At 66.7% G+C, this 12,951-nt stretch overlaps 2 protein-coding genes across 3 annotated transcripts in view; both read right to left on the bottom strand.

Moving 5' to 3' along the window:
* GIPC1 (GIPC PDZ domain containing family member 1) overlaps positions 1-6,248 on the bottom strand; it is a 28,735-nt gene extending 22,487 nt beyond the window's left edge. The window contains exons 1-4 of one of the 2 annotated variants that reach the window (XM_075445969.1): positions 6,150-6,248; positions 5,405-5,757; positions 4,343-4,528; positions 1,019-1,199 (exon numbers count right to left, since the gene is read on the bottom strand). In XM_075445969.1, the coding sequence (XP_075302084.1) occupies positions 1,019-1,199; positions 4,343-4,528; positions 5,405-5,757; positions 6,150-6,234 (805 nt within the window). In that variant the 5' untranslated portion in view covers positions 6,235-6,248. Of the gene's footprint in view, positions 1-1,018; positions 1,200-4,342; positions 4,529-5,404; positions 5,758-6,145 lie in introns of both variants that reach the window. The other variant, XM_075445968.1, reaches the window with a different exon arrangement.
* A 736-nt stretch (positions 6,249-6,984) lies between these two features.
* Positions 6,985-11,279, bottom strand: LOC104338964 (dnaJ homolog subfamily B member 1). The gene is made up of 2 exons (XM_075445977.1): positions 10,716-11,279; positions 6,985-8,294 (listed from the first exon to the last, which is right to left on the bottom strand). The coding sequence occupies exons 1-2, from the start codon at positions 11,196-11,198 to the stop codon at positions 8,064-8,066; spliced, it is 714 nt and encodes a 237-aa protein (XP_075302092.1). The 5' UTR covers positions 11,199-11,279; the 3' UTR covers positions 6,985-8,063.
* Positions 11,280-12,951: the final 1,672 nt, after the last annotated feature.

Here is a 12,951-nt window from a genome sequence, read left to right as displayed (position 1 = left end):
GGATTTTGGGGTTCCCCCATGCCCCCCCCAGCACTACGGGCCCCCATCAACCCCCTCTTCGGTTTTGGGGTGTCCCCGCCCCAGCACCACAGGTCCCCATCAGCCCCTCCCCCTGCGAATTAGGGGGTCCCCACCACCCTCCCTTTGGTTATTGGGGTTCCACCCGGCACCACGGGTCCCCATCAGCCCCCCCGCGGGTTTTGGGGTCCCCCCCAACCAGGTTTTGGGGATCCCCCCAGCACTGTGGGTCCCCCCTCAGCCCCCTCCCGGGTTCTGGGGTCCCTCCCTCAGGGCCATGGGGTCCCCCTCACTTTGGGGGGAGGGGGAGGTCTCTTAAAGTGCCCTCCCCACCTCTGCAGATTTCAGGGGGTCCCAGCAGTGGGGATGTCCCCACCCCAATACCAGCGGACACCTGGATCCGCACCCCCCCCCTTACTGGTGGTGCTCCCAGTGCTCCCAGTAACCCCCAGCACCACCCTCCAGCCCGGGATGGGGGACACCAAAGCCCCACATGCCTGGGTGTCCCCCCCATGACACCTGGGTCCCCCCAACCCCGCAAGTGAGGTGGCTGCCCTGGGGTGGGGAGCCCACCCATTGGGGGACCCCCCGTATCCCACGGGGACCCCCCCAGTCCTCCCAGTGCTCCCAGTAACCCCCAGCACCACCCTCCAGTCCAGGATGGGTGACACCAAAGTCCTGACGCCTGGGTCCCCCCAACCCCACAAGTGAGGTGGCTGCCCTGGGGGGGGGACCCCACCCACTGGGGAGCCCCTGTATCCCACGGGGACCCCCCCAGTTCTCCCAGTGCTCCCAGTAACGCCCAGCACCACTCTCCAGCCCGGGATGGGGGACAGCAAAGTCCCGGATGCGTGGGTCCCCCCGCCCCGAGACACCTGGGTGCCCCCCAAACCCCACAAGTGAGGTGGCTGCCCTGGGGGGGGGACCCCACCCATTGGGGGACTCCCCATATCCCACGGGGACTCCCCCAGTCCTCCCAGTGCTCCCAGTTTGGGCTCACCGAAGGCCTTGCGGGGCTCGGTCAGCTGGAGGGCGAAGGTGCGGCCCCGGGGCAGCTCCTTCAGCATCTTGGCCACCTCGTAGTGCCGGGCACCCACCAGGCTCCGCCCATCGATGGCCTCGATCATGTCCCCGACGCCGATCACCGGGATGCGGTCGATGACGCTGCCTTCGCGGATCCGCTGCGGGGACCACCCGGGGGTCACCACGGCCCCCCACGACGCAGGGTGGCCCACGGTGACCTCCTCCCATCCCCACGTTGGCTTGGGAACCATCACAGATGTTCCTGGGTCCCCAACCCATCCCCACGGCAGCTCAGGGACCATCTGGGAAGTCCACGGCCCCACAACTTGGTCAGGCATGACCCTTGGTGGCCTCCTCCCCATCCCCACGTTGGCTTGGGAACCATCTGAGATGTTCCTGGGTCCCCAACCCATCCCCATGGCAGCTCAGGGACCATCCAAGGGGTCCCCACATCCCACCATGATAACCCAGGATGACCTTTGGTGGTCTCCTCCCCATCCCCACGTTGGCTTGGGAACCATCTGAGATGTTCCTGGGTCCCCAACCCATCCCCATGGCAGCTCAGGGACCATCCAAGGGGTCCCCACATCCCACCATGATAACCCAGGATGACCTTTGGTGGTCTCCTCCCCATCCCCACGTTGGCTTGGGAACCATCTCAGATGTTCCTGGTCCCCTCAGCAATCCCAGAGCAGCTCAGGGACCACCTAGGGTGTCCACGTGTCCCCACACCATGGTCAGGGATGTCCCATGTTGGCCTCCTCCCCATCCCCATATTGGTCTGAGAACCATCTCAGATGTTCCTGGGTCCTCAACCCACACCCACGGCAGCTCAGGGACCACCACGGGTCACCACGACCCCCACGATAATCCAAGATGACCCTCGGTGGTCTCCTCTCCATCCCCATCCCCACGTTGGCCTGGGAACCATCTCAGATGTTCCCGGGTCCCCTCAGCAACCCCAGAGCAGCTCAGGGACCACCCAGGGCGTCCACGTGTACCCACACCATGGTCAGAGATGACCCTTGGTGGCCTCCTCCCCAACCCCACATTGGCTTGGGAACCATCTCAGATGTTCCTGGTCCCCTCAGCAACCCCAGAGCAGCTCAGGGACCATCCACGTGTCCCCACACCATGATAACCCACGATGACCCTTGGTGGCCTCCTCCCCATCCCCATGTTGCCCTGGGAACTGTCTCAGATGTTCCCAAGTCCCTAACCGGTCTCACAGCAGCTCAGGGCCCACCCAAGGGGTCCACGTGTCTCCACATCATGGTCAGGGATGACCTTTGGTGGCCTCCTCCCCAACACCACGTTGGCTTGGGAACTCTCTCAGATGTTCCCGGGTCCTCAACCCAGCCCTATGGCAGCTCAGGGACCACCTGGGAAGTCCACGACCCCACACCACGGTCAGGGGTGACCCTTGGTGGCCTCCTCCCCATCCCCACATTGGCTTGGGAACCATCTCAGATGTTCCTGGTCCCCTCAGGAACCCCAGAGCAGCTCAGGTACCATCCACGTGTCCCCACACCATGATCAGGGATGACTCTTGGTGGCCTCCTCCCCATCCCCACACTGGTCTGGGAACTGCCTCAGATGTTCCCGGGTCCCTAATCAGTCTCACAGCAGCTCACAGACCACCCAAGAGGTACCCACATCCCACCATGATAACCCAGGATGACCCTTGGTGGCCTCCTCCCATCCCCACGTTGGCTTGGGAACCATCTCAGATGTTCCTGGGTCCTCAACCCACACCCACAGTGGCTCAGGGACCAGCCGGGGGTCACCACGGCCCCCCACAATAATCTAAGATGACCCTTGGTGGTCTCCTCCCCATCCGCATGTTGGCCTGGGAACCATTTGAGATGTTCCTGGGTCCCTAACTCAGCCCCAGAGCAGTTCAGGGACCACCCAGGAGACCCCACAGCCCCCATCAACGCCCAAGGATGATCCTCAGTGTTCTCCATCCCCACTTTGACATCTGGGCACCATCTCTGGTGTCCCCACCAGCTCCACGACGACTCAAAGACCACTCAGGAGACCCCACGTCTCCCATCAACGCTCAAGGATGATCCTTGCTGTCCTCCATTCTCACGTTGACTCGGCCAGCACCCATGACGTCCCCATGCCCCTCCCCACCCCAGGGGGCTCAAGGACCACCCAGATTACCCCACATCCCCCAACAACGGTCAAAGATAACCCTTGGTGTCCTCCACCCCCACGTTGACCTGGCCACCAACCAACACATCCCCATGTTCACCCCAGCCCCACAACTACTCAAAGACCATCCAGGAGACGCCATGTGCCCCATCAACACTCAAGGATGACCTTTGGTGTGCTCCATCCTCACATTGACTTGGCCAACATCCATGACGTCCCCATGTCCCCCCCTACCCTGGGGGACTCAAGGACCACCCACATGACCCCACATCCCTTGTCAACGCTCAAGGATGATCCTTGGTGTCCTCCATCCCCATTTTGACACTTGGGCACCATCTCTGGTGTCCCCACCAGCCCCACGATGACTCAAAGACCACTCAGGAGACCACATATCTCCCACCAACACTCAAAGATGACCCTTGCTGTCCTCCATCCTCACGTTGACTCAGCCACCACCCATGACGTCCCCATGCCCCTCCCCACCCCAGGGGGCTCAAGGACCACCCAGATGACCCCACATCCTCCAACAACAGTCAAAGATGACCCTTGGTGTCCTCCACCCCCACGTTGACCTGGTCACCACCTGGCACGTCCCCATGTCCACCCCAGCCCCACAACTACTCAAAGACCATCCAGGAGACCCCATGTGCCCCATCAACACTCAAGGATGACCTTTGGTGCGCTACATCCTCACATTGACTTGGCCAACATCCATGATGTCCCCACGTCCCTCCCCACCCCAGAGGGCTCATGACCACCCAGATGACCCCACGTCCCCCATCAACGCTCAAGGATGACCCTTGGTGTCCTCCATCCCCACGCTGACACCACCTCTGGTGTCCCCACCAGCCCCACGACGACTCAAAGACCACCCAGGAGACCCCACGGCCAATGACAACGCTCAAGATGACTCTTGGTGTCCTCCATCCTCACGTTCACTTGACCACCATCCATGATGTCCCCATGTCCCTCCCCACCCCAGGGGGCTCACGACCACCCAGATGACCCCACGTCCCCCATCAACGCTCAAAGATGACCCTTGGTGTCCTCCATCCCCACCTTGACTTGGCCACCACCCACGACGTCCCCGTGTGTGTCCCCCCGCCCCAGGGGGTCTCGGGTCCCCCCGCAGCGGTGTCACCTTGATGAAGGCGTAGCCGGCGCCGTTGTCGGTGATGGTGAGCCCCAAGGCCTCCTCCGACTTGAAGACCTCGACCTCCTTGCGCTGGCCCTTGGTGTGGGCGAAGATGAAGTCCTCCAGGCCGATCTGGCCCCCCAGCAGCTTCTCCATGTCCACCTTGTGCGTGTTGAGGGTGCAGAACATCACCTGGGGGGGGTAGGGGGAAGGTGTGAGGGGGGGGATATTGGGGACACCCCCGTGCCTCGGGGACACGCGGGGAGTGGGAGGGAGCTGGGAGATGCTGGAGAGGTTGGGGACAAGGGGGACCCCCCCGGCACGTGGGAGCTTCTCAGGGGCACAGGGGACCCCCCCGGGGGACAGCCAGGACCCTCCTAGGGAACATGAGGGACCCCTCTGCCTGGGGACAGGGGGGGACCCCCCACTGGGGACACCCAGGAGACTCCCCAGGGGACATGAGGGACTCCCCTCACTGGGGTCACGAGGGGCCCCCCCATTGGGGACACCCAGTGTCCCCTCACCCCAATTCCCACTGCCCCCCCCCGGCCCTGCCCCAGCCTGGGGGTCCCCTCCACTCCAGGGGTCCCCAATACCCCCCCCCACCCCTTCCTGCCATCCAGCCCCAAAGGTGCCCCCCACCCCCTCTGGATGCCACCCCCCTGCCCTGCCAGCACCCATGGGTGCCCCCAAACCCCTCCAGGTGCCCCTTCCTCACCCCCCAGCACCCCTGGGTGCCCCTAAACCCCGCTGGGTGCCCCCCCCCCAGCTCCCCTGGGTGCCCCCCACCTCGCCTGGGGCGATGCCAAAAGTACCAACACTCAGCCCCCAGCACCCATTGGTGCCCCAAAACACCTCTGGGTGCCCTCCCCAGCATCCTGGGTGCCCCCACACCCCCCCGGGTGGCCCCCCCAGCCCCCCTGGGTGCCCCCACCTCACCCGGGGGGATGCCAAAGGTACCAACTCTCAGCCCTCAACACCCCTGGGTGCCCCCAGACCCCTCCAGGTGCGCATTTTTCAGCCCTGTAGCACCCCTGGGTGCCCCCGAACCCCCCCGGCTGCCCCCACCTCGCCGGGGGGGATGCCGAAGGCCTCGCCGATCTTCCCGTAGAGCTCGCGGACGTTGCTGAAGCCCTCGACGCGGCCCGTGGGGCTGCCGTGCGCCAGCTGCGTGTGGAACACCAGGCGCGGGCGCAGGGCGGGGGGCGGCGGGGGCAGCCCCGGGGGGGAGGGGGCCCCCGCTCCCACCCCCGCGCCCCCCTCGGGGCCTTCGCTGGCGGCCGCCCCCCCGCGCCCCCCCGCCGCCTCCTCGTTCTCCACCAGCGGCGGGGGCTTCTTGCGGCGGCCCAGGCCCAGCGGCATCGGGGGGGTGGGGGCCCCCCGCCCCGAGAGGGGGGGTCCTGCGGTGCTTGGCGGGGGGGCTGAAACGAGAGGGGGAAACTGAGGCGGGGGGGGCTGGGGGGGACTGAGGGGTGCGGGGGGAAGGGGGGAATCGAGGGGTACGGGGGGGAGAACTGAGGGGTACGGCGGGGGGAACCCGAGGGGTACGGGGGCGTTGGGGGGCTGAGGGGTGCGGGGGGGGAATCGAGGGGTGCGGGGGGGTTGGGGGGGCTGAGGGGTGCGGGGGGGAACTGAGGCACGGGGGGGTGAGGGGCAAGGGGGGGGGGGGGTTGGGCCTGGTGGACGCCCGGTTCCGAGCCCTCCCTCCCCGCAAACAGCCCCGCCCCCAGGGACCGGGACACCCCCCGGGACCGGGACACCACCCTCCCCCCCCCCGGCCCTCGGGACCCCCCCGGGACCCCCGCTCACCGACCGGACCCTCCCGCTTCCGAGCCGGGCGCTGCTACTGGAGCGACACTTCCGGGAAGGCGGGGCCAATCCCCGTCCGGACCAATCATCGGCGCCGCTCCGCGCCGCCGGCCAATGGGACGCGCGGGGGGGAGGGAGCAGGAAAGGGCTCGGCCGCCTCTCCCCCCTCTCCCCGGGGCGATGGGCGCGCCCGGCGCCGCGCCCGCCGGTGGGGCTTCCCGCGGCCAATCAGAGGCGAAGAGTGCGAGTCCGGGGGCGGGGGCGAGGGGAGCCGACCACGTTTGGGGGGGGTGCACCGGCCAAGGCCCCACCTGGGAGGGCCCAGCTGCCACCGGGGGCACAAGGACACAGACCCCATTTTGGGGGGTCCCAGACACCCCCGGAGGGGGCTCAGAGGGGCCCAGACACCATTTTTGGGGTCCCCAACCCTACTTGGGGGGCACAGACAGGCCCTGACCCCATTTTGGGGATCCCCAACCCCATTTTGGGGGGCACAGACCCCACTTGGGGGGGCACAGACAGGCCCAGACCCATTCTGGGGGTCCCTGATACCACTTGGGGGGCACAGACAGGCCCAGACTTAATTTGGGGGGCACACATGGGCCCAGACCCCATTCTAGGGATCCCCAACCCCACTCTGGGGTTCCAGACCCCATTTTAGGGGGCACAGACAGGCCCAGACCCCATTCTGGGGTCTCATACCCCATTCTGGGGGTCCCAGACCCCATTTTTGGGGTCCCCAACCCCATTCTGGGGGTCCCAGACAGACCCAAACCCCATGTTGGGGGTCCCCACCCCCCCGGGGGTCCCCCGGCGCCCCCCAAGCAGCGGAGGCGGGGCAGGTTGCAGCGCTTTATCGAAGCCGCGCTCTCTTTTCCAGGCAGTTTCACCCCAAAGGGTCAGAGGGCCCCGCCCTGCCCCCCACCCCCACCCTGAGCCGCCTGCGGCCCCCCCAAACCCCACCCCCCCACACCCCACCCTCCTCAGGGGGCTCCCCCCTGGCCTGGGGGGCTGGGGAGGGGGACACAGACCCCAGGACCCCCACAGCTTGGAGATGGTGGGGGATGAGACCACCCTGAGACCTCCAAATGGGGGGAGGTGGGGGGCACAAGGTCACCCCAGGGCCACCAAGAGCCCCGAGATGGGGCTGAGGAACCCCAAGATGGGGTGGGGAATGAGGACACCCCAATACCCCCAAATGGGGGGGGGGGGGAGGAGAACACCAGGAGCCCTGAGATGGGAGTGAGGAACCCCAAGATGGGGACGAGGAGGCCCTGGGACCTCCAGACCCCCAAAGCTTTAAGAGAGGAGGTCAAGGTCATCCCACCACCCCCAGACCCCCAAGATGGGATGGGGGGGACACCAAGGAGACCCCAAGATGGGTTGGGAAGGGGATGAGGAGACCCTGGGACCCGCCCCAGATCCCCAAGATGGTGGGGGACGAGGACACCTCAAGACCTCCAACACCTTAAGGCAGGAGGTCAAGATCACCCCACCACCCACAGACCCCCAAGATGGGGGTGGGGGGACACCAAGGACACCCCAAGACTGGGTGGGAGGAGGATGAGGAGAACCCGGGACCTCCAGATCCCCAAGATGGTGGGACCTGAAGACATCTCAAGACCTCCAAAGCCTTAAGACAGGAGGTCAAGGTCACCTCACCATACCCAGACCTCCAGGATCAGGGTGGGGACACCAAGAACACCCCAAACAAGGCAGGGTGAGGACCCCAGGGACACCCCGCAAGACGAGGCGAGGTGAGGACCCCAAGGAACCCTCGAAGCCTGGAGATGTTTGAGGAGCAGCTCCCGGCCCAGAGCCCGGCACGGGCAGCAGAGCACCCGTGGGCACGAGCCACCCCCCATCCCGGGGTGGTCCCCGAGATGTCCAAAGCCCACCCCGACCGGGTTCGGGGGGGCTAGACGGGCAGGATCTGCTCCAGGAGGGTCTTGGAGGAGGGTGGGATCCTGTCGGGGAACTTGACCTCGAACTCGATGATGAGGTCCCCGCGCTGGTCGGGGGTGCGGGGGTAAGGCAGCCCCTCCCCTGGGATGCGGCGTTTCACCCCCGGCTTCAGGACATCCTTGAAGACCATGGGGATGGTGCGGCCATCCAGCGTCGGGGCGTTGACCGTGCAGCCGCAGAGGGCCTGGGTGAGGAGAACATGGGGGCTGCCTGTCACCACGGGGGCTACCAGAGCCACCACCCAACCACCCAGACCCACCAACCAACCACCCATCACGTCCCCACCACCAAGATCCACCACCCATCATGTCCCCACTGTGTCCTCATCATCGCCAAGACCAACAACCCAACCACCCATCAAACCCCCGCTACCAAGGTCCACCATCCATCATGTCCCCTCCATGCAGACCCCCCCACCCAGCAACACCGCTCATCACAACCCATCGTGTCCTCCCCAAGACCAACCACCCCGTGTCTCTCTACCAACCAAATCACCCACTCCATTGTGTTCTCACCACCACCACTACCACCTGCCCGTCACATCTCCACCACCAAGACCAACCACCAACACCAAACGCCCAACCACCCATCACGTTCCACTACCAAGATCCACCCCCTATCATGTCCTCAGCACTAGGGCCAGCCAGCCATCCATCATGTCTCCACCACCCAAACCCACAACCCAGACCCATTAACAATCACATCCCCACCAGCCAACCATCCATCATGTCCCCACCACTAAGACCCACCACTCAATCCAACCGCTCATCACGTCCCCACTACCAGGGTCCACCAGCCATCATGTCCTCCCCAAGACCAGCTGCCCAACCACTCATCACGTCCCCACCACCAAGGCCCACAAGCCATCATGTCCCCACTACTCAGACCAATCACCCATCACGTCCCCACTACCAAGGTCCACCATCCATCGTGTCCTCCCCAAGACCAACCACCCCCTGCATCCCCACCACTGTCAAGACCAATCGTCATGTCACATCTCCACCACCACCAACCACCCACCACATCTCCACTATCTAGGTCCACCACCCATCACATGCCCATCACGTCCCTACCATCCCCCAACTACCCAGACCCACCACCCCCTGCATCCCCACCACCTCGACAACCCCTTGTCACGTCCCCACCACCCAGACCCAACCACTCCACTCTGTTCTCATCATCACCAAGACCAACCGCCCAACCACCCATCCCACCCCCACCACCAAGGTCCACCACCCATCACAACCCCACGCTCATCAAGACAAGCTGCCCATCATGTCACTACCATGCGTCACATCCCCACCATCCAGATCAACCACTCCACTGCGTCCTCACCACCACCAAGACCACCTGCCCATCACATCTCCACTGCCAAGACCAACCGCCCAACCACTCATCACATCTCCATTACCAAGGTCCATCATCTGTCACGTCCCCATGCCCAAGACCAGCTCCCCCTGCATCTCCACCACTGCCAAGACCAACCGCCCTGTCACATCCTCACCAACACCACCCACCCAACCACCCATCATATCTCCACTACCAAAGTGCGCCACCCATCACACCCCCACCATATCCCTACCATTCCCCAACTACACAGACAACCATCCTTGGTCCCCACCACCCAGACTCATCACCTCCTACACCTCCCCCATCCAGAAACCCCTTGTTACGTCCCCTCCACCCAGACCAACCACTCACCATGTCCCCACCACCCATCACATCCGTGCAACCAAGGCCAATAACCTTGACAACCTCCCTTCATCCCTAACACTGAGACCCACCATGCATCATAGCCCCACCACCACTGCCAACTGCCCAGAGAACCACCCACCCCGTCCCCACCTCAAGATCCACCACCCACCATGTCCTCACCACCCAAAACACCCATCCCCTGTGTCCCTGCCACCCAGAGAACAACCCACCGCGGCCCCACCACCCGCATGAAGCCTCATCCATCACTTCCCCACCACCACCACCAAGATCAACCCACCCTTGACTCCTCTGCCACCGCCAAGACCAACTGCCTGGACAACCACCCACCACGTCCCCACCACCCAGATCCACCACCTATCATGTCCTCACCGACTGCTCCCTGCAGCTCCAGCACCCAGACAACCATGTGTCATGTCACCACCTCTAAGATCCACCAGGCAACCACTCATCGCTTCCCACCACCAAGACCACCCATGGCATCCCCACCACCACTCAGATAAGCCAACTCCGAGACCCCCACCGCCACGCAGACCAACCCTTGCCCGCTGCGTCCCCACCAAGACTGACCCATCCCTGACACGGCCCCACCGCCACCAAGACCACCACCACCACGGCCAACCCCGCCTCCTCAACGTCCCCACCGAGACCACCACCACCACGGCCAACCCCACCTCCTCAGCATCCCCACCGAGACCACCATGGCCAACCTCACCTCAACGTCCCCACCGAGACCACCACGGCCAACCCCACCTCCTCAACGTCCCCACCAAGACCACCACGGCCAACCCCACCTCCTCAACGTCTCCACCACCACCACCACAGCCAACCCCACCTCAACATCCCCACCACGACCAACCCAGCCACTCTGACCCCCCACCCACCCACCCACCTCGCGGAGGCTGATCTTTGCCGGGTAGACAATGTCCGAGCCCTCCCGGCGGAAGACGCCGTGGGGTTTGTCTTTCAGGACGAAGACGACGTCGGCGGGGATGTTGTTGGGCGTCTGGTCGCCCTCCTTGGGGAAGGTGATCTTGGTGCCCTCCTTCCAACCCCGCTTCACCTCGATGGTGAGGATCTTGTCCTCGTTCCGCACCGTCTTCCCGTCGGGGTTGAGACGCTTGTGGGAGATCTTCATCTTCTTGGTGCAACCAGTGTAGATCTCCTCCAGAGAGACCTTCAGGTCATAGAGGACCGGGGGGTCTTGCTTGCGGCAGGCGCCGTCCGGCCCCCCTCGACCGCGGGGGAAGCCGACGCTCCCGAAACCTCCCACGTGGAAGGTGGTGAAGGCGTCATCGCCGTCCTCATCATCCCCGTTGCGTTGGACGAAGAAGGTGTCGAAGGGGTTGCGACCGTCGAAGAACTCGGCGAACATGGCGTGGGGGTCGCCCCGGAAGGTGTAGGTGAAGGTGGGGCCATTGGACCCCCCCGGCCCGGACGTCGGGGCTCCCCCTTTCAGCCCTAGAGAAGGGGGGGAGAGGAAGGTGCCCGTCAGCCCCCTCGGGTGCCGGCGGCGGCTGCGGCACGTCGCCGAAGCACGCCGGCGCGTCACCGGCCAGGGCAGGGCGTGGGGCGAGACGCGGGCAGGGCGTGGGGCAGGCGCGGGCGTGGGGCAGGCGGTCTGGCACGGCCCCAGCGCCGGGAGCGGGAACCGGTTCTCCTCGGGCGCCGGAGGACGCGGCGCAGACAAGACGCCACTGACGGCTCCGGTCGGGCCCCAACAGGCCCAGCCGGATCCATCGCCACCCCCCGGCACGCCCCGGCGTGGCTCCCGGCACCCCCGGGGCTCCAGCCCTGCCGCCCGCGCCCTGCCAGCCCCCCAGCCTCACTGCCAGCCCCCCAGCACCCCCCGCCAGCCCCCCAGCCTCACTGCCAGCCCCCCAGCCTCACTGCCAGCCCCCCAGCACCCCCCGCCAGCCCCCCAGCACCCCCCGCCAGCCCCCCAGCCTCACTGCCAGCCCCCCAGCACCCCCCGCCAGCCCCCCAGCCTCACTGCCAGCCCCCCAGCACCCCCCGCCAGCCCCCCAGCCTCACTGCCAGCCCCCCAGCACCCCCCGCCAGCCCCCCAGCACCACCCGCCAGCCCCCCAGCCTCACTGCCAGCCCCCCAGCACCCCCTGCCAGCCCCCCAGCCTCACTGCCAGCCCCCCAGCCTCACTGCCAGCCCCCCAGCACCACCCGCCAGCCCCCCAGCCTCACTGCCAGCCCCCCAGCCTCACTGCCAGCCCCCCAGCCTCACTGCCAGCCCCCCAGCACCCCCCGCCAGCCCCCCAGCACCACCCGCCAGCCCCCCAGCCTCACTGCCAGCCCCCCAGCACCCCCTGCCAGCCCCCCAGCCTCACTGCCAGCCCCCCAGCCTCACTGCCAGCCCCCCAGCACCACCCGCCAGCCCCCCAGCCTCACTGCCAGCCCCCCAGCCTCACTGCCAGCCCCCCAGCACCCACGGCCAGCCCCCCAGCCTCACTGCCAGCCCCCCAGCACCCCCTGCCAGCCCCCCAGCACCCCCCGCCAGCCCCCCAGCACCACCCGCCAGCCCCCCAGCACCCCCCGCCAGCCCCCCAGCCTCACTGCCAGCCCCCCAGCACCCCCTGCCAGCCCCCCAGCACCCCCTGCCAGCCCCCCAGCACCACCCGCCAGCCCCCCAGCACCCCCCGCCAGCCCCCCAGCCTCACTGCCAGCCCCCCAGCCTCACTGCCAGCCCCCCAGCACCCACCGCCAGCCCCCCAGCCTCACTGCCAGCCCCCCAGCACCCCCCGCCAGCCCCCCAGCCTCACTGCCAGCCCCCCAGCACCCCCCGCCAGCCCCCCAGCCTCACTGCCAGCCCCCCAGCCTCACTGCCAGCCCCCCAGCACCCCCCGCCAGCCCCCCAGCCTCACTGCCAGCCCCCCAGCACCCCCCGCCAGCCCCCCAGCCTCACTGCCAGCCCCCCAGCCTCACTGCCAGCCCCCCAGCACCCCCTGCCAGCCCCCCAGCCTCACTGCCAGCCCCCCAGCACCCCCCGCCAGCCCCCCAGCACCCCCTGCCAGCCCCCCAGCCTCACTGCCAGCCCCCCAGCACCCCCCGCCAGCCCCCCAGCCTCACTGCCAGCCCCCCAGCACCCACCGCCAGCCCCCCAGCCTCACTGCCAGC

Source organism: Opisthocomus hoazin, chromosome 35 (genome assembly GCF_030867145.1).
Source record: "Opisthocomus hoazin isolate bOpiHoa1 chromosome 35, bOpiHoa1.hap1, whole genome shotgun sequence".
In the NCBI taxonomy this organism is placed as follows: domain Eukaryota; kingdom Metazoa; phylum Chordata; class Aves; order Opisthocomiformes; family Opisthocomidae; genus Opisthocomus; species Opisthocomus hoazin.
This window is presented reverse-complemented; position numbering and strand designations above follow the sequence as displayed.